The following is a 25504-nucleotide window of genomic DNA, read 5'->3' as shown; positions in this document are numbered from 1 at the left end:
GTGGGTGAGATTTCCTGGAGCAACAGCTAAATGGTATTTGAATGGTTTGTCCATTTTCATTCGGTTTGGAAGGGGTTTCCAAAACATTCAAATTGGTAATATGCGGTATTGGATGTCTTTTCAACCAACAAAGGTATTGAAGTTTCTGGAGTTAGGGAATGGATTGAAAGGGAAGAGATTTTCTGCGTTCATACCAGGTGGCACGAAAGGTGGTGTGTGGCAAAGATTTGTGAAATGGGTTTTGCGAGGTAGATCGAGGTACCCATCTTGATTCTAAAGGCAAAGACAACGAGAAGATTGGAGGAAAAGATGGAGGAAGGAAGCCAGATCACCAATCATGGAGCCAAGTGATAGCAGTAGAGAAGATGGGTCAAGGTGAAGGATACTCACAAAATGTTCAGGCAGGCCAGGGTGTGGTGGTAGGAAAGGATCAGATCTACACTCAGTGTGGTGGTGATTTGCAACTGAAGGAATCTTCAGTGCTGGAAATCAAGACCTCTAATTTGGAGATGATGATAGAAGTAGTCATTAGATAGGGCTACGGAAGCAGTTGCCACATTGGTTGAGGCACTAGGGTTTCTCAAGGGAGGTGGAGAAGATTAGGCCTGGGTGTTTGATGACCGTGTTGAACTCGAAGCATCTACTTGAAAAAGGAGGAATTTCATTTTAATAAAAGCTGGGCCAGTCACTCGAACAGGTCCATATGCCCAGAGCCGGAGCATTCATTGGAGAGAAACAAGGGTCCCTTTTATTCACGGTTGGGCCAACCGATTCAACATGCACATGATCTAAAAGTTGCTAACAGTGCCCAGAAGCCAGGTGAATTAGCCCATGGAACCATCGGCTTTTAGATATGGGTCAAGGGGTTTCTTTGTCTGGTGTTCCAAGTAACTAAGAGGCCCAAAAATATTCTTACTGTAATATTCGAAGGCCTAAGGATAAGGAGCAGAGATGTTCATGATGGTTTATCAAGCCAGCTTTCAGTTCGATGTAATGAGGGGGAAATTCTCAGGCAGAGCAAGATATGCATTCAGATGGAGACCAAAATGATGCAAGTTTTGGAAATGGTTCGTGCTCATATGGTGATGGGTACTTCTGGGAAAAGTAATAATGAAGAACTAAGACAGATGTGGATATAAAGGTGTATAAGCGTCGATCAGTGAAGAAGATGGGAAAGGAAGGAAAATTTGCTTGCTAACAATAGAATGAACTCAAATATGTGGGGAGGAAAATTTTAAGAAATATGAAGTTGGAAATTTTTATGTCGAGGAATCTCAGAAGTGTTCCACGCCTGACTTAGATTAACGAGGAAGTCAGCTTCAGAAGGAAAAGAAAAAATGGAGGGATATTTTGGAAGAGGATATTGATAATAGTGAGTTTGCTTATGATAATGGCCTTTTATTGGATGAGATTCATGAAAAGATGGATTATGTTTCCAATTATCCAGATGCACTTGGGGAATATTTCTTAAGGGCCTCCTTCCCTGCTCAAAGATTTGGAGAATAGCAATATTTGAGTAGGGATTGTGTGTAGAATTGGCTTTGATTATCAATATAATGGTTAATACCTACTCCCGTGGAGGTTAGTTAATTAGAAATTGCTAATTTTTTTTTTTTTCCCTTTTAGGCTTTTTCCGCTTGTTCTCTTTTACTTTTTTCCTGCCCTGAGGATTTCTTATCCTCCCTTAGATTGTAATTCTCTCTTCTATTTCTTTTTTTCTTTTTTCTTTTTTTTTTTTTGCAATCAAAATAATAATATAATACCAAGCAGGAAGCCTGATTGAAAAAATAAAGTTAGATTGTAAATTTTTTTAGAAGAGATCTACTTCAATAAGCTACAAACCTACAAAGCATAAGTGGGAATATGGGTGTAATGCTGTATATCCTCAACATATACAAATGAATTCTTCTCCTTATTAATTGTGAAGGGAAAAAAACATAAAATAATAAACTAATCAAAAGATTCTTAATTTAGATATCCTCAATTAGGATTATAAACTGAATAGAATAAAATATGAATCATAGGATTAAAGAAGTCTTGAACCTTATTATACATAGCATCTTAAAATACATATCATATAAAGAACGACTGCGTAAAGTATTAGAAATCCTAAAAATTGAATCTTCAACAGAATAAGACCATAGGACTACCACCATGAGACACACAATAACTTCCATGCCCATAGTATTTTTGCCACATGCTGGTCTCAAGTAAGAAGGAATAGGAAACCAAAACAAGTTTGTGACATTCAAATGCTAGCAAGTGACAAATGTTCCTAATTTAATAGTCGTAGAAAAGGTAAGCAATGATAACAGCTTAACCATGCTTTTTTATTTTTACACATGAAATGCCTATAAATATAGATCAGGTCAAACTTATTTCACGTCAGGAAGAGAGTTCATGAAACTCAAATTAGAAAAACTTACATGTTGCCATTTGCTTCAATAGATTTTGAACTGTGAATGCCATTTAAAGATGAGCGCAATGACAAGTCGATGTGAACAGTACCCTTCACTGTATGGTTGATTTCTAAAACATGGCATTTGACAAACTGTCCTTCATAATATCCGGACAGTGGCTCAGACACCCATAAGTCTGTTAGTTCAGTAAAATGTATCTTACCATACAGGTGAGGACCAATTTGCACAAGCAATCCACCAACACCAGGAAGAATTTTGGAAATTCTACCACCCACAACATCTCCTTCATTTATATGGGTCACTATATTCTCCTTGGAATTATCACTGCATGAATCATCACTACTATGAATTTTTCCTGCAAGTGTTCCATTAGAGGCCACAAACAATGGACGTAAAATTATCTGTAACAGCCTTTTAGCCTTGTTGGAACACAAAACATAGCCAGAAACAACTTTCCCAACATTGAAGCGCTTCTGGAATTCTTTAAGTTCACTAGGTTCACAAGCACTGTCAAGAATAAAAAGCTGAGCTTTAACATATCGAGATACTGTTAGCCACACCCATTCACTGTCCACTTTATACACATAACCAGTCACACGTTGCCCAGTAGAGAAATCAAAATCTTCACCCATAAGATTATCCCCAAATTCATCAGAACCTGAATGGAATTCACAATTCAGATCTCCCAAAGTTAAATAAAAAAGCAAAGCACTGGTCAACAGCATTTGAATTTTAGATCCACATTACTGCATGATAAAGTAAAAGGACAAACACTGCCACAAAAAGAACTCTAAATATATTCGAATAGAGCAAGGAAGAACAGTTCTAGTCAATAAAGTACGAGAAATATAGCCGACGCATACAACTGGTCAACATGCAAGAATTAATCCATTGTTTGAAACAATCAAAAGAGAATGTCCTTGTTGGCACTTTAACCGCAGGCCAAGGGTTGGAAGGTTGACATACTTGGCATCAGCCCCAGCCACTTGAGTACAGCCCCAGCCACTTGAGTAAATATTAGCAAAACATAACCAGATGAAGTAAGGAGGCAGTGTAAAAGAGGGTGAAGGAGCACAAGACCGATAGATAAAAAAAAAATGTTAAAGATGTGGAAAAATGGAATCATCCATGACATGTCCTGGGCTCCATCAATAAAAGCAAAGGTTTGAGATCTTTCCCAGGGATCTTATACACAGCAGGGAGAGGTAAATTGAAACACTAGAGAAACTCGATGCAAATGGTGATAGGTCTACCATGCAATTCAGTGATTATTGCATCAAACACATGCCTGAGACAAGCATCCAGCAGCACAGCAATTATAAAGCAGGAGGGAAGACTGAGGCCTTGAGATTTTAAAATCTCACTTAGTGGAGCATTGTGCAATAGAATGATAGATCAAGGCTAAGCATGCTTCCAGACATAAATAGACACATGTCCACGGAACATGCATAGCTAGAGTAATTTATTATAATGCATGCATAGCAAGGAGAAACAAAAACTGGAAATAATAGACTATTGAGCTATGAAACATGCAAACTAGTGTAACACATCGAGATTCAAGGACATGAGAATAGGGGAAAGAAAGATATGACTTTGTAGCCAGCCTCAACACTTAGAAATAAAGCATGCAGTTCTATAAGAATCTCCGAATAAGCTACTAAACCAGCGTGTCAAAGGTTCAATATAGATAAACCTAGGAAATTACCTGCAAGTATTGTAGGTTTCATAGACAATTCCCACCCATATCTTTTTCTATTATTTTCTATTTGATTAGTTTTGGCAACAATCCTTGCAGTCACTGTTTGCCCAATTCTGAAGACACTAAGGGGATCTTCAACTGTGTTATCATCACACACCTGCCAATGAAACAAGTTACACATGAATATTAAAAAAAAACGTTTAGGAAACAAAGGCAACAAACATCTGCAACAGATAATCACATATGCCTAATAAATTAGGCCAGAACAAATCACTAAGAGAGTGTTCACCTCTGTTATATGAACCCTTCCATGAAACCCAATTCCAAATTTCAGTCCTAGCTCAAAAGGCTTTTTCTCAGTGATCTGGAAAGAAATAAAAATAAATAAATAACATAGTATAAACATTTTTCAACAACCAAAAATAAAGCAAAACAAGAGAACAATTTTCACTAAACAATGCAGTTTGTTTAAGAACAAAATACCAAGAGAATAATCACAAAATGCATTATAAATTATCTACCTCTGCTTGAATCAGAGATCCCACATTGTAGCTCAACTTCTTTTTGGCTCTTTTTGAACTGGAAGTATCAGTAGACTCGCTAATAGATTTAAGTAGCAAAAGCAACCTCCCACCAGTCAAAGGGCTTGGAAGAGAAATAACGGTTGCAATGACACTGAACAAAACATTAAAAGTTAGAAAAGAACACACAAGTAGCAACTAAATAAATATGCACATATAGATAAATCCAATTTAACCACCACCATAACCACAAACTATTGTCCATTGTGACAGAGCTAACAGATTAAGAAGGAAGACCAATCTATAAACAAATGCCGAGCAATTAAAAGGTCATTAATAAACAAATTCCAATAAATGGGGAACATAATCCAATCAACCAATTAACAAGATCACATGCCATGCAAAAAAAAAAAAAACATTACGAAAATACAACATAAAAATAATCATTCAATATGAAGTCACTTTACCTTTGTCCAATCAGGAATTGCTTTTGAGGAAACTTTTGGGTGTTATAATCACTCACTGCTGCATATCCAATCATTTGGTTATGCTCTGGGAGTGAAAGAACCTGTTTTCAAAAAAAAACAATTAGAAGAAACACATATTGAGAACTGCCAAGATTTCCCAGACTACACACTGCAAGATCAAACAAGAAGAATGTACACTTGCCAAGTAATTCTCTTTCACAATCTCCACTATCGCATTTACAGTCTGTTGTGCCTCCAAGTCCTTGTTGACTTCCCTTTTGCGTTTCTGCAATTTAGAATGGTGTAAATAAGGTAGTAAAGGAGGAGATAATTAAGCCATAGGATAAAATTCAAAATGGTAGAAATAAAATTTCCAAGAGAAATTACGCACACAAAGATATGAGAGGTGCGAGTGTGTTGTGTGCATACATGTTTGGGTATATTAATCCTCAACGACTGTATTTTTTTCATATGCACTTTGCCATTAATACATAGAAGTCTTTCATAGGCTTACAATTCAGAAGGCAAGAAGAAGTAATTTTAGAATCCTAAATAAACTAAAAAAAAAAAATAGTGCTAAATAATAGTATCCTAATGACATTATCCTCATAAAAATTATATATCAAAGAAATAAAGAAAATTACCGTAAAAATTAACAAAAAAACATATCAAGGTGTGCTTGCTAGAAGCTTGTAGGATCAGCACCAACTGTTGAAACTTGGTCTCCAAAGTGGGAGGCATTCCCCCCAAATTTGAGATGCCCAAGTCAATAAAGCAAAATTCCTTGGCAAGGCAGGAAGCAGGTAAACAACATGCCCAAGTCAATAAGGCAAATTTTTTTCCTTTGATAAACCAGGGCCAGTGACCATAATGAAGGGTATCAGTGTATCTGGGAAAGGCAGAAAGTAGCTGGACCACTGGCTCAAGGATTGGATGGAGTTTTGGTTTGAGAAAGAACAATTTCCATGGCTCAGAAGGCTGCGATGAGGGGATCAAATCCTGATGCTCTAACTGACGACCAATATCCATGGAATAATGCTGGTTCTTTTTTGGAGATAAGTTTGGGAGCACGGATGGCAAATATTTTCCCAGAAGGGTATCTGGAGAAAGGATGGTGGACTTTCAGTCACTTTCAAAGCTCTGTGTGACTTTTTTTGTGCCATAGTGAGAGTCAAGAGGAAGGTTCTCCCACACTGAGGGATTTCCTTGGAGACCTTAGAGAATAATACCCAAGGACTGAAGATGATACAGCAGTTTTGGAGGTGGAAGGAAGCTGCCAGAGGTGCAGCTGCAGATTTTTACATAAGTTTTCACCAGAATCAACCATTCAACCAAAAGGCTGTAAGAAAGGTGACCAAAAAGCCCTGGAGTTCTAGAAGGTACCCTCTAAGATGGAAGGGGCACAAAATCTGTATGTGGAAGCAGTGCATAGGGTTGGGGGAGTGGAAGCCATCTGGATGGCACTGGATCTTTCATATTCAAATTGAAGGGAGATGGACCTCTAAAATAGGAAGTCCTACTTTTGCAGCCCCACTCAGTTACTAGCAGGCCTGTAAGTTGGTTATTGAAAGGCTGGACCTTGAATACAGTTTATAAGGGAAGCCTATTCGTCAAGTTTTCAAAAAACTATTGCCTGGATGGGAAAAAGGGGTGTGGGGCAGATGATGGACCACGGACAAGTTTGGACAGGGGCTCTCTCGTTTTTAGGAGCCCTATTGATAAGGAAGCCTTCAAAACACTTGAATAGGGAGGCCCATTATGAGGGCAAGTCGTAGTGATTTCACATATGGAGGATTTTCCAGACTCTGGAGGATGCTCCAAGGATGATCCACTGACCAACTGTGAGGTTGACAGAATGGGTCCTCTGATGCTGGCAGTGGTTCCTTCGCTGATGTTTTTGTGCCAGACATCAACCAAGAGAAGAATGATGGAATGAGATTGCCATGCAATCATCCCCCCAAGAGATCACGTTTGCTGCCAAGTCCAGAAGAGGGAACAGTGACCTGGCTGTGGTTCTTTGCCAACCACTGGAGGGATGTTTGATAGGGCATATAGTGTACGAGCCAGGGGAGACTACTTTGATGAGCAGATCTCAAGCTTAGTTTTGACAAAACATGTGGTTGAAAGTTGTGTAATTAAAAAGACCTTGTAAAACAAGGGTGGCAGGACATGAGGATGAAGAGATTTGCCAGCTATGTGGTGACGTTAAAGCTCAAAGGACTAAAAGCCCATCTGAAGGGGCATTACATTGATCGGCCACTATTTTTATCAGCTGCTGATGGACCAGGATTCTTTGGGACTGCACAGCAGCTATGCTGGGGTTCAAATGGCTAGCAGTTTAACTCAATAACGGCTGAGCTATTGGAATAGCATTCGAAGAGATAAAATAAGCAAGAAACTTGTATGGCTGACCCCCAGACTAATTTTTGCTCATTTAGAGGGGAAGAAATAGAAGAGCATTCAATGGTGATGAGAAGCCTTTTATCAATACCCAAGCTGTCATTGATTTTATTGAATCTTTCTCCTTTCAAATTCTGTATTTGTACTTGGATTGCACCCTCGTTAGTGTCAACGGAACAGAAAACAGCAAAAGCCTTGCTGTCCACACTTCTTTCAGCCTTGCTGTCCACACTTCTTTCCTAATTTCAGCCCACAATTATTTCCTTATTTCTCCATTCATTATTCTGCACAGTTAGCATATATTTTTGACAGATTATAGTTTGCATGTATAGGGCTTGACAGATTATAGTTTACATGTATAAGGCTAGAATCATGCTGGAACTTACTTGCTTTCCATGTATAGCATTCTTGTAGAGTCTGTACATAATATACAGAACTCAAGGCCAAACCATTCGGCCATTCAAACAATGCTTTGACATGGTATCAGAGCCAGCCGACTGCTAATATTTTTTTCCCTAGAATTTTTTGTCTTCTCGGTTTCGGAGGTGTCTCATTTCTGTGGCTGTCGTGGGTCTATTCTCTTCTGGAATTTTTTGGTTCTCTGTTTTTCGGTATTTCTGTGACTGAGTGGCTGTCAGAACAGCTTTATGTTGCTGTTCTGGTGCTTCTCTGTCCTCGTGATTCTTGGCACAGCAGGTTTCCAGGTTCGCAATTTATTTTTAGTGCAGGCAGGTCGATTGGAACAGCTTTCTGTTGCTGTTTCTGGTGCTTCTCTGTCCTTGTGATTCTCGGCACAGCAGGTTTCTTGGTTCACAATTTATTTTTAGTGCAGGCAGGTTGATCTTGGTTTTCTTTGTACCTGCGTTGATTTATTTTTGGGCTTCTCGATTTTCTGGTAGTATTTTTCTTTCGGCAGAGTCTGTTTTTTTTGGGCTTCTCGATTTTCTCCTTTATTTAGCATGGACTCCGCACCTGTGTGCGCCAAGTTTACGGGCAACAATTATTTTACGTGGGCTTTTCAATTTGAACTTTTCCTCAAGGGAAAATATCTTTGGGCCTTGGGGTCATATTGATGGCATGGATTGTGCACCCAATCCTGATAAATCCAAGGATTTAGCGACTTGTCCTTCATGGGCTGTGCTTGATGCTCGGATTATGTCTTGGCTTCTTGGCTCAGTTGAGCCACATATTGTCCCCAACATGCGGCCTTATGCACCGCTCAATCCATGTGGACTTACCTAAAAACAGTATATCATCAAGATAACGATGCCCAAATTTTTTAGTTAGAGCATGCGATAGCCATGTTTCAACATGACAATCATTCCATCCAAGACTATTATTCGGCATTTCTAACTCTTTGGAATGAATATTCTGATCTAGTTACCGCGGATATTTCTAATGCCTCTCTTTCCCTTATTCAACGTCTTCGCGAGACTAGTCGTCGTGATCAGTTTCTTATGAAACTCCATCCTGAGTATGAATCTATTCGCTTTTCTCTGTTGAATTACTTCGTGAAGAACAACGGCCTAGTACGCAAGTTACTTTGGCACAATCTCATGGTAGTTCAGGGTCCATCCCTGTGGCTTATGCTACTTAACGAAGAGGACCGCCAACACATTCTAGCACCTTGCAGTGTTTTTGGTGCAAAGAATTTGGGCATATCGCTGCTAATTGTTCCAAAAAATACTGCTCTTATAGCAAGAAGGGTCACATTATCAAAGATTGTCGTATCTGCCCTCAGAATCGTCAGGCCCAGGCATTTCAAACTTCTGTTATTGTACCCTCCCCCCCCCCCCCCAACAATAACTTTTGCGGCCCTTGGCTCTTCTTCAGGTGTATCCTCTATTCCTACACCTCCTGCAGCATATTACTGCACACCATAATGGTGCAATAGATGCTAATTTCGGCATTATCAGCAATGGGGCTCCCAGGTAACAATTCTACTAACCTCTGGTACGTGAACTCAGGTGCCTCTAATCACATGACGAATAATCCCACTACTCTATGTCATGTTCGGCCCTGCGCTAGTCAATCTGCTATTCAGACTACGAATGGCAGCTCTTTGCCAATAGCTGTTGTCGGAGATGCCTCTTCTAAGTTCACTGATGTGTTTCTTGCTCCTTATCTTTCCACAAATCTTATTTCTGTTGGTCAATTAGTTGATAACAATTGTGCTATTAATTTTTCTGACGATGGTTGTGTTGTGCAAGACCAAGTAACAGGAAGCCGATCGTGAAGGGACCTAAAGTGGAGCACTTGTTTCCACTACTTTTGCTTGTTCCAGCACTTTCTCCGGTTTCTTCTATTAAGTCTTTTGCTTGTAATAATGATTCAGTTCTTAGTATGGTGTGGCATCGTCGTATAGGCCATCCCAATACTCAGATCTTATCTCATGTATTGAACTCTAGTTTACTTGGTAATAAGGAATGTTCTTCTTTATCTCTTGAGTGTGCTTCTTGCAAACTTGGTAAAAGCAAAACTCTTCCCCTTCCTTAGCATGCCAGTAGAGCTTGTCAGTGCTTTGACGTTATCCATAGTGATGTTTGCGGACCTTCCCCGGTTAGTTCACATGAAAAATTTAAATACTATGTGACTTTCATTGATGATCATGGCAAATTTACTAGGGTCTACTTTCTTCACTCTAAATCTGAGGTTTTTAGTACTTTCACTGAGTTTTTGGCGTATGTTGATCCATGGTAGTTAAAAGCGTGCCTAGGCGCAAGGCGTAGTGAGGCGAAGAGGCTTGCGCCTCAAACCAGGTGGGGTGAGGCGACCTACAAGAGGCGACGCTAGGCAAGACGAGGCACAGCGGGGCGACACACATAGTGAGTCGCGCCTTGTGAATTTTAGTCATTTAAAGGAGAGAAATAGCCACAGCCAAACCCGTAGCCCTCATTCGACTCGAACGAACAGAGCCTTAGCCCCTTTCGGCCCTTCGAACCCTTCCGTGAGTTCGTCTTGCATATTCAAACCAGCAAAAGCCTTTGCAATCCTTCGAACTAGCAGCGTGAGCTCGTCTGCGAGCCTTCGAACCAGCCAAAAGCCTTCGCGACTTTGTCTTCGAGCTTTGAACCAAGATCGTGAGTTCATCTTCAACATTTTGAAGAAGCACGACCTTTCGCGACTTCGTTTCGAACCAACAAGAGTCCTCACGAGTTCGCCTGCCTGCCTTTGAACCAGCCGTGAGTTCATCTGCCTCCTTTTGAACACAACGTGAGTTCGTCACGTCGTCTTCAACATTTCGAACCAGCAGCGAGCTAGTCTTTGAGCCTACGAACCTTCGTAAATATTTATTCTTTTTACTGAAATTTAGCTACTGTTTTTTAATTTGTAATATTTATTTTAATTAATGTAATTTATAAATTATAACTAATACATAATATTTATTCTTTTTATTGAAATTTAGCCACTCTTTTTCTTCTTCTTCTTCTTCTTTATATGTAATTACTAATTAAATATTTAGTTTAATTAAAGTAAGTTTATAAATTATAACTAATACATAATATTTATTCTTTTTATTGAAAATTTAGCTACTGTTTTTTAATTTTTTTGGAAATGCATTATATAAGTCTTAAATTTTAAATGGGTTATTGCCTCGATTAGGCTATTAGCTACTAATACAAAATGAGTTATTGCCAAATTTGCCAGAAATATATGATACAATGTTTTTTCAATTAGGATACCAAGTCTATGATCTTAAATGGATTCTCGTTCAAGATGTGAGGCCTCAACAAAAAAAGATCCTATATGGAAGTATGCACATTTGGATGATCAAAAAAAAAGAAATAATTTGACTTGCAATTTTTGTGGTAAAGTCACGAGGGGAGGAATATTTCGGGCCAAACAACACATTGTCGGAGGATTTCGAAATGTGAAAGAATGCTCTAAGTGCCCTGCTCATGTACGTGAGGAGATTAAAGAGTATGTGTTGAAGAAAGATATGGAAAAGGAGGAAAATGAGCTATTGACCGACTTTGATGATATAGATCATTATGGTGAAGATGAAGAAGATGAAGTTCAAGGAATTGACACTCGTGGCAAGAGAGTGCTTACTGGTGATGGAAGTAAAAGATCATACCAATCCAACTTGAAGAAACCAAAACAGAAGGGACCTGTAGACTTGTTTTCCCTCCTGATCCAAAGAAAGCGGTTCAAGCTAAGAAAAAAGGGAAGATGAAGCAAACATCAATAAATGAGGCGTGCAAGAAAGAACTAAGAAAAAAGGCAATGGGAGACTTTGCTAAGTGGATGTATGATGCTGGAATACCATTTAATGTTATACATCTAGGCAGTTTTGCAGTTGCACTTGAATCAATTGGACAATATGGTCCTGGAATAAAGCCACTTAGCTATCATGAAGTGAGAGTTCCTTAGCTAAAGCAAGAAGTTAGTCGAATGAAAGAGTTGTTGAAGGTCCATAAGGAGGAATGGGCAAAATATGGCTGATCAATTATGTCTGATGGTTGGAGAGATTCGGTTGCTAATAAGGACATAATAAACTTATTAGTGAACTCTCCAAGGGAATCAGTGTTCATCAAGTCTATTGATGCTTCTAATCTTGTCAAGAATGCAAATAAAATGTACAAATTACTTGATGAGATGGCAGAAAAAATTAGAGAATCAAATGTGATTCAAGTAGTAACTGACAATGCTTCAAACTATGTTGCAGCAGGTAAGAATTTATTTCTAGAACTACTTTCTATAGTGTATATATTGTTTATTTTAATATTTTAATGGCTTCATTCCTTGATTTTTGAACGGGGAGATTGTTGGAAGCAAAGAGGCCACATTTATATTGGACACCGTGTGCTACTCATTGCCTCGATTTAATTTTGGAGGATATTGAGAAGATGCCTTCAATTCATGCAACTTTGAAAAGGGCAATTTTTTTGAATGGTTATATCTATAACCGTGTTGGTATGGTGAACTTGATGAGACAGTTCACTAGAGGAAAGGAGTTACTAAGGCCTGCAGTTACAAGATTTGCAATTGCCTTCATCACCCTTCATTCAATCCACCTTCAAAAGAACAACTTGAGGAAGATGTTTACTTCTGAAGATTGGAATACTACTAAATGGGCAAAGGAGGCAGCTGGCAAAAAAGCAGTCAGTATTGTTTTGATGCCTACCTTTTGGAGTACCAACGTCTATGCTCTTAAGTTAGCAGGCCCACTTGTTCGTGTACTCCGTTTGGTTGATAAGGAAAAGAAACCTGCAATGGGATACATTTATAAAGCAATGGATAGGGCTAAGGAAGTCATAACTAAGGCTTTCAGTAAGAGAGAGTATAAATTCAAGGAGGCATCTGAAATTATTGATACGAGGTGGGGATGCCAACTCCATCAACCGTTGCATGCAACTGCAAACTACTTGAATCCGTAATTTTTTTATTCAAACCCCAACATTTTGCAAAATGAAGAAATTATGACGGGTTTGTACAAATGTATTGCAAGGTTACTGCCAACCCTTGAAATGCAAGATAAAGTTTCAAATGAGTTGGAAAAATACAATGTCGCTAATGGCGTCTTTGGAATTAGTTTGGCAGTGAGACAAAGGAAGACAAAAGCACCAAGTAAAGTGGCATTTATACTACCTCTTTCTTTTTAAAATTATTTTTTCTATTTACCTAGTAGATATTCATTTAAAATTTATTTTATAACAGCACAATGGTGGATGGCATTTGGATCAACAACTCCAAACTCGCAAAAGTTTGTTGTGAAAATTCTTAGCCTCACGTGTTGTGCTATCGGCTGCAAAAGAAATTGGAGCATATTCCAACATGTAAGTCATTAGTATATCATGGATTAATTATTAAAGAACAAGAACTACTAGTCTACTACTTTTTAGAATCATTATTTACCATATTACTTTAAACTTTTTGCAGCTTCATAGCAAAAGGAGAAATAGGCTATCCCAACAATGCTTGAATGATTTGGCATTTGTGAAATATAATCGAACTTTGAGGCGTTGATACGAAAAACGTGACACCATTGATCCCATCCTCCTAAAGGACATTGATGATAGTAATGAGTGGTTGATTGGTAGGATAAATGGCGATTCCGATGAGGATGATGAACTTGTGTTTGAAGATGATATTTTGTTGCTACAGCTGCTGGGCTAAATAAGCCCCGCATCACACTAGATCAAGAATAAGTGCAAATATACCATCATCGTCTAGAGGAAGAGGAAGAAATTCATCTAGCAGTGCAACCAGTGCTAGGGGCCGGACCACAATGTTGGAACTTGTAGATGAGGACGAAATCCAAGTGGATAATGCAGAGGAGACAGAAGAGGAAAAAGATGTTGGAGAAAACAATTATGATGATGAAGAGGAAGATGATGATATCTTCGCAGACTTAGTTGATGATGAGTGATGACTGATGATTGAGGAGGATTTTTACATTTTATTAAATTTCCAATTTTGTTATTAAATGCTTTGGCATTTTAAATTCTAATATTACTAGATATTCATACGTTCATATATCAATTACCCCAAATAGACATTTTACACCATTTTAATAACTGTGCGCCTCACCTTCATGAGGTGCACGCATTCGCCTCGCGCCTCTGTCTACTATGTGTTGACCATCAATTTTCTGCTTCTATTAAGACATTACGCACAGATTCCGGTGGTGAATATTTGTCTACCGAGTTTCAGACATTTTTGGCCTCTAAAGGTATTATTCATCAACGTTTATGCCCTGTTAATCCCCAAGAGAATGGAGTAGCCAAACACATAAATCGGCATCTCCTAGATGCGGTACGTACTCTCTTGCTGGTATCCTCTGTTTCATCCATGTTATAGGTTGAGGCTCTGAAAACTGCTACTTACTTGATTAATCATTCACCTTCTCAAGTCCTACTCATGGAATCTCCCTATTTCCCCTCATTTGCTAAGCAACCAAGTTACGATAACCTTCGTACCTTTGATTGTGTATGTTTTGTTCATTTACCTCCTCATGAGGGACATAAATTATCAGCTCAATCTGTTCGATGTGCATTCTTGGGATATAATGTGTGTCAAAAGGAATTTGTTTGCTATGATCCTACATTACATCATACACGCATTTCTAGGAATGTTATTTTCTTTGAAAATCAATATTTCTTTCCTGTGTCCTTTGTGCCCTCCTCTTCTACTGTGATTCTCCCCTCCTTTGAGGAGCAATTCTCAGATACTCATCAAGTCAGTTCTCGTTTTAAACTAGATATTGTGTATACACAACGCTCCCGCCCATAGTCTCTTCCGGTGGCTCATCCAATATCTAATCCTACCACGCTCCAGATTTAGTCAGTTGCAGCACCTCAAGAGCCTTTGGTACGTCGCTCTCCTCGAGTGTATGTACCCCCAGATAGGTATGGGTTTCCCTGTTCTAGTTCTGGCAATTTTGTTTTAGCTTTTACTGCTGCATTGTCCAATTTAGATATTCCCACATCCAATTCACACGCTGCCAAGCAAGATTGTTGGCGAAAAGCTATGCAGGAAGAAATTGCCACTCTCCAATCTAATGGAAGTTTGGATCGTTACAAAGCTCGCCTTGTTGCACTTGGGAATAATCAGGATTATGGTGTCAATTATGAAGAGACCTTTGCTCCTGTGGCTAAGATGACTACTATTCGTACGATTCTGGCTATTGCTACTTCTAGTGATTGGCGACTACATCAAATGGATGTCAAGAATGCTTTTCTTCACATGGATCTTAAAGTGTATTTATATGAAGCCACCCCCCAAGCGTGTTTCCCTCTCCAACTTCACATGTGTGTAAACTTCGTCGCTCTCTTTATAGTCTCAAACAAGCCCTAAGGGCCTGGTTTGATAAATTCCGCATCACTTTATTACAATTTTCATTCAAGCAAAGCAAGTATGACACTTCATTGTTTCTTCGAAAATCAGACACGGGTATTGTTGTTCTTTTGGTTTATGCTGATGATATTGTGATTACTGGTTCCGATTCTACTTTACTTGCTTAGCTCAAGACTCATCTCTTAGAGTCCTTTCATATGAAAGATCTTGGGTCTCTCACATATTTTCTTGGTCTTGAGGTGCATCGTAGTCCCTCTAGTATTTCACTCAATCAACATAAGTATGCTAGTGACTTGGTGGCTACAGCTGGCATTGAAGAGGGTACTTCTGTTGATACTCCCATGGAATTAACTGTCAAGCTTCGCAAAGAGGGTGACTTACTTGCTGATCGCAGTTTATACTGGAAGTTGGTGGGTAGCCTTGTTTATCTCACCATTATTAGACTAGACATTTCTTTCGCTGTACAGCAAGTCAATCAGTTTCTTCAGACTCCTCGTCATCTTCATTTGGCTATTGTCTGTATGATCATACGCTATGTTCAGGGCACTTCTGCCCATGGTTTATTCTTCCCTACAGGCAATTCTAATCGCCTTGCTGCTTATAGCGATGCTGAATGGGCTGGTTGTGCAGATACACGTCACTCCATAACTGGTTGGTGTGTGTTCTTAGGTGATGCATTGTTCTCTTGGAAGAGTAAGAAGCAAGACAGAGTTTCTAAGTCATCGACGGAATCTGAATACCGAGCGATGTCTCTTGCTTGTTCTAAAATCATTTGGCTTCAAGGTTTGCTTGTTGAGCTAGATTTTTATGAGACCGATCCTACAGGTCTACATGCCGATAATATGAGTGTTATCCAGATCATTGCCAATCTTGTCTATTATGAATGCACAAAGCATATTGAAGTTGATTGTCACTCTATCCGTGAAGCATTTGAAGCTCGTGTTATCACTCTTCCACATATTTCCACTAAATTACAAATAGTTGATATCTTCACCAAGGCTCTCACTCGTCATCGACATTATTTCCTAAGTAGCAAATTGATGCTTGTTGATCAACCCGCATCAATTTGAGGGGAGCTGTCGACGGAACAGCAAACAGCAAGAGCCTTATTGTCCACACTTCTTTCAGCCTCGCTGTCCAGATTTCTTTCCTTATTTCAGCCCACAATTATTTCCTTACTTCTCCATTCATTATTCTGTACAGTAAGAATATATTTTTGACAGATTATAGTTTACATGTATAGGGCTTGACAGATTATAGTTTACATGATAAGGCTGGAACCATGCTGGAACTTATTTGCTTTCCACGTATAGCAATCTTGTAAAGTCTATATATAATATACAAAACTCAAGGCCAAACCATTCGTCCATTCACACAATATTTTGACAGTTAGTTCCCTTAGGGAATCTTTCTTTTACTCATTTTTTTTTTTTTCAAAAAAAAAATCCTGGGAAGCAACAAGGAACTAAGCAGAGGATATGACTCAACCCACTCATTACTTAAATGACCAGGAACAACTAACTCAAATGATGAGAATTTGTCTTGGTGGATTGGGAACTAGGCTGGTTATTTGGGCCTCTAAGTGCTGTTCCAGGCCTTGAGTTAAAAAGGATATGTTCAGGGTAGGACCGGAGTTGCTAAAGACAAGCTATGCTCCTGTGTGGAGACCAGTTTGAAGGAGTTCAGGGAAAAAAGAAAAGACAAGGGTGTGGAGTTGGTTCAGGTTTTCAGTAGCTTGGTGTTCCCAACTGCAAACCTAGAATCCGTGGAGGGGATTTAGGGCTCACTTTGCCTGCAATGACAGAGCTCACATCAGGCTGTGATGATGGAAGACTTCTGGCTAGGTTGCTCATCAACAATGGATTCCAACAGCATTGACTTCCCACTGAAATCAGAGTCTACTGCGTTGGAGTTTACAATGGTTCTCTGGGTGGCGACTATGACAATAATGTAGAGAGTTTAGATTTTCAAGCAACCTAAGAGTTTCACAGAATGTCTTCAATCAGGATTTTGGTCCTCAATGGATAATCACACAAGATGGTGGCAATAGCGTTTCTTTTTTTTCACTTTTGATTCTTCCTCTGTTCTTTGCAGCAGCACTAGAATTTCTCTCCTTTTTTTTCAGATCAAAGGGTTCACTAATTGTAAAAGAAGGAAATTTGGGGCTTAGGGTTCAATAGGATATTAGGGGGCTGAGGCTATCATTTAGGAGGATGAGGAAGAAAATGAAGTTAACTGTAACAGTGGGGACTCAATCTGGAGACCAAGCAGTTGCATTCTGGAATTTCTGCTAGCAAAATTTGGATTTGGGATCAGAACGAGGATAAATTAGAGCTAGAAAGAATTTGGGGATTTTAGTTATTGGGCATTTGGATGGTTTGAGCCTATGGGCATTCCAAAGATTGGAGGTTGTTTGCAGCAATGCAATGGTAGAAAGATGAGTGATAGTCCTAACTAATTGGTGGAGCTGATCCAGTGCAAATGGCAGCAAAGGTGATTTAAGTTGAATTCATGAACCCTACAAGTCCTAAGTTGAAATTCACAGACAATCCTGTCAAATACTAATAGCCATGGTGATTTAAGTACAAATTGCAAACCCTGTCATGTCAATGGCAGCCACATGGTATCAAAGTATGCTACAACACCATTTGATGCAGAGAAACAACCACACGATTTCAATTTCAGTTCACCTCTATGAAGGCTTACAATATTTAGAGAGAGAGATAACTGTTGAATCCAGAATAAACTAAATATTCCTTTCCTTCTTTCTAATATAATTTCTTCATTATCAAAAAATATGCTACTTTCATAACTAATGTTATCATAGAAAAATATTATCCAAATAAAATAATTTTTTTAAATTCCAAAAAATATTTACGACTATGCTTCTGGCCTGTCGCATCATACATGTTAGTATGTTACTATGAGAGAGAGGCCAACATCTCAAACAAAAAGAAAATAAAGTATCAATCACTTCTTCCTCATCCAGGCTATCAGCATTAGGATGGGCAAACACGGGAATGGAACTAACAAAAATGTGAAAGAGACACAGGATAGTGCATTAAAAAATTTCTAGGCAAGCAATGTAAGGACAAACCTTCTTGTGAGTTTGGCTGTTAGAACCTCCTCCTTCAAATCTTTCAATAAAAGCTGGCTTTAAAGATAAATCTACCAGGCGTTCTGCCTTTGCAACGTCAAGAATTGCAGCTCTAACAGTTGAGTCTATTCCTAAACTGTTTCCACACACTGGAAAAGACAACATTGACAAAACGTTACTTGCTATATATATAAATATTTCAGTAACCAACTTCAAAAAAATTTTAGTGGAAAGTGCTTACATTGGTAGTGAGTAATAAAACCAAAAATATCACTATATTTCTCAAAGCTGATAACAACTCCAAAATCCTTCACCTCATGAACTTTTCCCTCAATGACACTACCAATGTCAAATCCTTCCACCCATTTTAATTCTGCAACTCTGGAGTCTGAGAACTGCAGCTTGGCAATCTGGAGCACAAAACAAGGTGATCAAAACAGGAAAAAATTACTAAAAAAAATGAACATATAAAGACATGTACATAAAAGAAATATGCATCATACATGAAATTAGAAAGTAGAACGTAGATGCAGTAGCAAGTAGTATAAAAAAATATTTACATGGGATAAAAATGAACATGACCTCTGGCATGATGATCAGCAATGAACAACCAACATACATGAAACTAGAAGGGTAAGTTCAATCAACAGAACAACCTTCAATCTCCGCTTTTACAAGCCCTCAACCTCCTCTGCATTGGCCACAAGGAATATGATGCATGATTGAGCATTTGATTTATTGTTAACTACACATAGCAGGGCACCTCAACACTCCCACTAAAGCAAATTGTACTAAGCTATCATCCTACACCAACTAGCTATAATCATTACCCCGCATTGACAAGAGCTGTAGCAGCTTTTGTAGACACTGTGAGCTCCTTACACACCTCCAAAGATAATCGCTTCAACTAACAGAATAAGCTCAAAAAAATCATACAACCTGACTGTTTCTCGTCCAATTCCTTTAGAAATCACGTGCATCCCTTCTGATTCCCATCTGATGTTATTTGACATGACTGAAGTCACTCCTCATCAATGGAACTCATTGGTCTTTGCTACACATGATTAAACAATCACAATGGTATTGCCCCATCTTGCCCTCAATTAATAGGAGGTGTCCTCACAAACAAATCCATTTGCTATGCAATCTTTTCTCATAATGATGCTCTGTGAAACATCCTTGATTTGGCTATGATAATTTTTCAAACATGTTCCTTGAAAAACCAGAATTTTAACCAAAGACATCACCAGCTTCAGTAATTTTTAGCAAAGTTGCCCAAGTAACTAGATAGAGTACAAATTTTTAAGGTAAAACTAGACACATTACATCTATGAAATGCTTTTTGAGAACTCCTCTCAATATATCATGCTATAAGCCTATAATTCCTATCACTATGTCCACTTAATCATTCTTTATGATTTATTCAAGAATATATTTTTAGGTGCAAAATTAGCTAGAAACCAGTCAGACACAAGAACTAACATGTATGATTCACTGAACTATAACTTTTTACCTTCTCCTCCAATATAAAGTATTCTTGAATAAAGGAAGCATCTGTTGAGGAGCAAGATGACTGCTTCAAAGACACTGTGATTCTCCCCGTTTGGTTGTTGACCTGAGGAGGAAAAAAAATCAGATCTAATAATTAATAAAGCAGGATTACAGGATATCAGCTCAGAACATTCAATTTAGAACAGTTCACCAACATCAAGTATATTACTGCGGACAGATTGTCCAACATAATAAGCTTCAGAAAGATCAGCCCTTTTGTCGTCCATAGCCTTCAAAGAAAGAAAGGAAGAAAACGATCAAATTAATAAGAGCAGCTAGAAAAAGTATGTGGAACAAAAACAAAGGAATTATTGAGTTAGAACAGAGTTACCTTATTTCTTGGACAGAATCCAGTCAAACGCCCAAGGTAGCGGACAAAGCAACCAGTGTGAATTATATTGCAAATATAACCCTGGTTTAGCCAAATGAACTCAAGTATATGAGGAAGTGTTTCTAAGAAACTGTGTAGGCAAACAACTCAATGAAAGTTTCTTACATGGACAATAGAGTGCTGGCGAATTTGAGAGAGATCTAGAGGAAGCTGTTGAGCTGATTTTATAAGGGAATGCTTGGCACTGAGTATCAAGTTGTTGCCCTCCACATCTACAATAAAGCAATAAAAGGATTGAAATAACAATTTCCAACTCACTAGTTTTTCTTTGGTGAGAGAGAGAGAGAGAGAGAGTCTAATAAGAAACACTGATATAAGTGTTCAGTGAAAGGTTTCAAAACCTGAATTTTAGATGAAAACAGAGCATTAATCATGATGCTAATATACAATTTTAAGTGTTGCAAGTGTAGCAATTTGAATCAAGGGCAAGCAAAGGAAATAGGTAACACAAATGCTAATTGAGCTCAACTAGAGTTCCTGGGACTTCAATTTCGCAGGCACCTCAATCATAGGGTGGCTGATGATCTTTATTTGCTTTTTATTTTTTTGGAAAGATAATTCTGGGGTGTTTTCTTGCAAATCCTTTTACTCTTAGCTGAATCTTTCTGTTAATCTCTTCCCTCTTGCAAATTGCTTATGAAAAACTAGGGGCCCATTTAGTTGTGGAAGAACAGTACTCCTTTTTAGAGAGTCTAATAAGAAACAATGATATGAGTGTTCAGTGAAAGGTTTCAAGACCTGAATTTTAGATGAAAACAGAGCATTAATCATGATGCTAATATACAATTTTAAGTGTTGCATGTGTAGCAATTTGAATCAAGGGCAAGCAAAGGAACTAGGTAACTGAATGCTAATTGAGCTAACCTAGAGTTCCCGGGACTTCAATTTCGCAGGCACCTCAATCATACAGCGGCTGATGATCTTCATTTGCTTTTTATTTTTTTGGAAAGATGATTCTGGGGTGTTTTCTTGCAAATCCTTTTTCTTAGCTGAATCTTTCCTTTAATCTCTTCCCTCTTGCAAATTGCTTAAGAAAAACTAGGGGCCCATTTAGTTGTGGATGAACAGTATTCATTTTTAATTTAATTTTCCAAAGAAATAAAAAAAAAATTAGCAAATTTTTCAGTTTTACAGCATTTGTATAAAAAAATGAAACAAAAGTAAAAAATTTTGGGACTATTTGCTTCTACAAATAATTTTATTTTCCATTTCTAATTTTTCAAAATAATTATAAATGCCACCTTGTTTTCCAAAATTCTAATTTTATAAAGGAAAGTTGGAAAATATCTTTTAATTGTTTTCAGGATTTCAAATTTCTTACTCTTTGCTTGGGAGCATGGAATTCAGATCTTGGATTTGGATTTGTATGGATTGACATAATATAGTATAAAATTGTATATCTTCAAAATCCTTACAAATCCAAACCCAAGCGCCAAAACCCATGATCCGGAGTACTACCTAACCTCACCTAATTCTTGAAAATTTTTTTTTTTTTTTTTAAATTGTCTTTTTTGTAATTACTTTGAAATCTAAAAATGAAAAAAGAAAAAAGAAAAATGAAAAATGAAAAATGAAAAACTGTTTTGCACAACAAAACAAATGCTTTGTTTTCTACCTTTTCAATATGATACTTAGAAATCTAAAAATGAAAAAAGAAAAATGAAAAACTGTTTTGCACAACAAAACAAATGCTTTGTTTTCTACCTTTTCAATATGAATCTTTGGAAAACTATAAAATAAGTAAGAATTATTTTATTATTCTTTGGGAAACAAAAAATGGACAATGGAAAATTTTTTCCACAACTAAGTGGACCCTAAGATACCTGCCAAGTTCCAGGCTTTGCATGGATGCATATCCTTGATAGAGTGAACACCAACAATCAGCTGCAGAATAGGAGACCATGACTCCTGATGTATGTGAAGAATTGTGCTACTAATGATTCTCATGCTCACTTGTTCCTACATTACACTTTGGCTTGCAGCTATGGAATAAGCTTTTTGGTTCATTTGGTGAATTTTGGGTGTACCCAAGTACCTTGGAGGCTTCCTTGTAGACTTCTTTAAGAAGTTTCCAGAGCCATGAGATGTAAGAAGGCTGTGATATTTGCAGCTTTTGCTGTTCTGTCATCTGGTTGGAAAGGAGTGCTCGTTTTGTGTAAGGTACTCTTTGCCTGTATATATGATCTGGGAAAGAATTATTGCCATTGCTTCTTTGTGATTTTGTGGGCATTTTCCTCTGTTTACTTCAACGGAATTTGCATTTCTGACCTTCAGCATGATGGAATGGCATTGTTAGCTTGATTTTTCTATAGTAACTAATTTTTTTTATTTTTCTCCCTTCTAATTTGGATTTTTGTGTTTTTGTCTTAAGACCTTGGCCTGCTTGTTTCTTCCTCTCTTCTAGTAAAATTTCTTTTTATAACACACACAAACATAAAAAAAGAAAGACTTGAGTAGAGAATTGAACCTCAAAATTTAGTTGAAAGGAAGCATGCAATCTAAGAGCCACTATTAAAGCTTCATGAATCCAAATACCCATAATTACTAGTTGTAGGAACTTTTAGTTTTTTTTTTTTTTCAAATGTAAAATAGTCTTGAGGATTACATTCATCAGTTCATGTACGTGGAAAGCATAACAGATCTACAAATTGGCCTTTGGAACCCAATGTTCGGAATCATCAAATCAAAATTTCTAGGCCTTAGGAACCAATTTGAAGTCAAAATGAACATGGGGTGCAAACTCAGGTAGGATCTATCTTAAAGAATAGGGCAACCAATCCACTGCAAGATATGTAGTTCTTTACCCTACAAAAGACTGGACAACAAACATCAGATCCTTGTCTGTAGTGCCACTAGCTACATATGGCCAGAAAAGGACATCTAACCCCTGAGCGTGTGATCTTGTATAAAGCACTGCAACAGCTAGTTTTTTAGACTCCGTCTATAATTATAAAGCTCCATACACCATTTGCAACGTCTTGAGATATCCCAAAGCTTTCTTAAGCCTTTTAGACAGTGCTTCCATTTGCACATCCCATGTCCTGCTAATGTGCTTACACTTGTAAAGCAAGGTTATCAAAATTGCTATCCTATGTAGGATTGCTAGGAGGGTAGAAAGATCAGGTTAAGGATCATAAGATACACTAATCATATAAAATAAATATGAAAATTGCATTTGTACGTTATTTTTTCATAAACTGCACTAATACAAACATACAAAATTGGCTACTAAGTGTTCAAAACTCAAAAAAATCACAAGCAGCCCTATGGTATAGTACTCCTATGACAAAAAGATGAAGTGTTCAAATTGTTGCATTCATAATTCAATCAAACTGCTTATAATGAAAACAGAATAAATACTTCTAAAAGGGAGAACTAATTTGTTTTTCTAGATACTAAAAGAATTCAGTATCAGAAAAGAAACTAGAATACAAGCTTCAGAGGCCAAGACATCCTCCGGTTAACAACTAAAAACAATAACAGAAGTGCAGTTCTCCAGTCCCTTTTGGAAGTCACGGGAAAAAATATTCCCCACAAAACTCCCAAAGAGTGCCTAAAAAAATGCAAAAAGAAATACTCCATCCAATAACAAGTGCAAAGACATGGTTTTAGCATTGAAGATTTGTGCATTTCTCAGATCCAAAAAAGTCCAAAGAAAAGCATAAACTACGCAAAGAAGCGAAAATAACTACCCTATCCAATAACAAGTGCAACGACGTAGTTTTAGCAATGAAGATTCATGCATTTTTCAGAGCCAACAAAGTCCAACCTTCCATCAGCCTCTCTTGCCCCCTCCTCTTCTCTTTCCAAAAACCTCAATACCATAATTCAACCATTCTTGGTGAGGCAACCCATGATTCACCAAAAATAGAAAACAGAGTAGACCAAAGCAGTCGCACCACCCAACAATGTAGAAAGAGATGCACATTGGTTTCATTAGACTCCAAGCCCCTAGCACAAATAACTGGTTTGACAGCCTTAAAGGGTCTCTTTACCTGCAACAAGTCATTGGTATTAATACTCTAAAGAGTCAAAGTCCAAATAAATGCCCTTGCCTTGAAAGGAACCATAGCCTTCAAAAAGGCATTAAACCAAGGAAAAAAAGAGGGAATCAAAGGTTTCAATTGATGTAGAAAGAAAGACTTATACGAAAAAAAAAACCTGAAGAATCCCCTAACCAAAACCTAGAATCTATCTCTGGATGAGGAACAACACAATTCAAAACATTCAGCTGAGTGCGAGCTCATCAACATCTCTTTCCTCAAGATCCCTAAGAAAGTGGAAATCCCAGGTATGAATGCCCCCTAAAAAGAATATAAAGAAGAGATCAGAGCATTATGAATGAAAGATAATCTGAAAAGACGAGGCGCCTATCCCCATGAGACCTCTCTCTGTCTCCCCGATTGTTGTTGCCTTACTCACATCATTACAACTTTAAAAGGGGAGGTTTAGACTCACTAGGTGTTCTTAACAACCCAATTCAAACCACTTGCCACTTGGGAAACAATGAAGATAAGACAAACAGAAACAAAATCAACCTACATATTTTACCACCAGAAAATTTTCGAATAAGATAACACAAATCAAGCATCAAAACAAACAGAGCTCAGTTTAAATTACTGAAAATGACAACAATATTTATCTTCAACATTCATTGAATCATTGGGAAGAATTAACCACAAAAATACCTAGAACCAACAGCTGGACAAATTCATATCCAGGTTTCAAGGCAGACATCATCAACGTAGCAAGTCCTGCATGAGAGATGCAACTAAATCAAGGAATACAAAACAAAGCAACAGTGAAAGGCAAGCATTCATCATGATGAGGAAAATATATACCATGATTGTCTGCCAGATGCTCAGTAGATATTGTACCCTTTAGGTAATCTTTTCCTTCAACAAGTACAATTATTGCATGAGGGATTACTTGCTCAACAACTCCTGAAACAAGGTTACCCAACTTGACCGTATCGTCTTTGGAAATGCTGTCAGAGAAAAATTAAAATTAGCATAACTAACAAATGAAAAGTAATTTTTTGATTGGAAATGAAAAATACTTGTCAACATTGAACAACAATCATCAAGGAAAAAAAATAAAATGAAAAAACTTGATATTTTGATTTTCTAAGAAATAATGAAATTGAATCTGAGCAAGG

The 25504-nt window shown here is 37.8% G+C and overlaps 1 protein-coding gene across 1 annotated transcript in view; it reads right to left on the bottom strand.

Moving 5' to 3' along the window:
* LOC131167849 (rRNA biogenesis protein RRP5) overlaps window positions 1-25504 on the bottom strand; it is a 72849-nt gene that overhangs the window by 8071 nt on the left and 39274 nt on the right. Inside the window, exons 16-29 of the mRNA XM_058126853.1 lie at window positions 25188-25333; window positions 25035-25100; window positions 20452-20558; window positions 20287-20367; window positions 20111-20185; window positions 19918-20019; window positions 18646-18814; window positions 18405-18553; window positions 5310-5393; window positions 5108-5208; window positions 4641-4794; window positions 4409-4483; window positions 4126-4276; window positions 2427-3078 (exon numbers count right to left, since the gene is read on the bottom strand). Coding sequence (XP_057982836.1) covers window positions 2427-3078; window positions 4126-4276; window positions 4409-4483; window positions 4641-4794; window positions 5108-5208; window positions 5310-5393; window positions 18405-18553; window positions 18646-18814; window positions 19918-20019; window positions 20111-20185; window positions 20287-20367; window positions 20452-20558; window positions 25035-25100; window positions 25188-25333 — 2112 coding nt within the window. The remainder of the gene's footprint in view (window positions 1-2426; window positions 3079-4125; window positions 4277-4408; window positions 4484-4640; window positions 4795-5107; window positions 5209-5309; window positions 5394-18404; window positions 18554-18645; window positions 18815-19917; window positions 20020-20110; window positions 20186-20286; window positions 20368-20451; window positions 20559-25034; window positions 25101-25187; window positions 25334-25504) is intronic.

The sequence above is a fragment of the Malania oleifera genome, chromosome 11 (genome assembly GCF_029873635.1).
Source record: "Malania oleifera isolate guangnan ecotype guangnan chromosome 11, ASM2987363v1, whole genome shotgun sequence".
NCBI classification, from domain to species: Eukaryota; Viridiplantae; Streptophyta; class Magnoliopsida; order Santalales; family Ximeniaceae; genus Malania; species Malania oleifera.
This window is presented reverse-complemented; position numbering and strand designations above follow the sequence as displayed.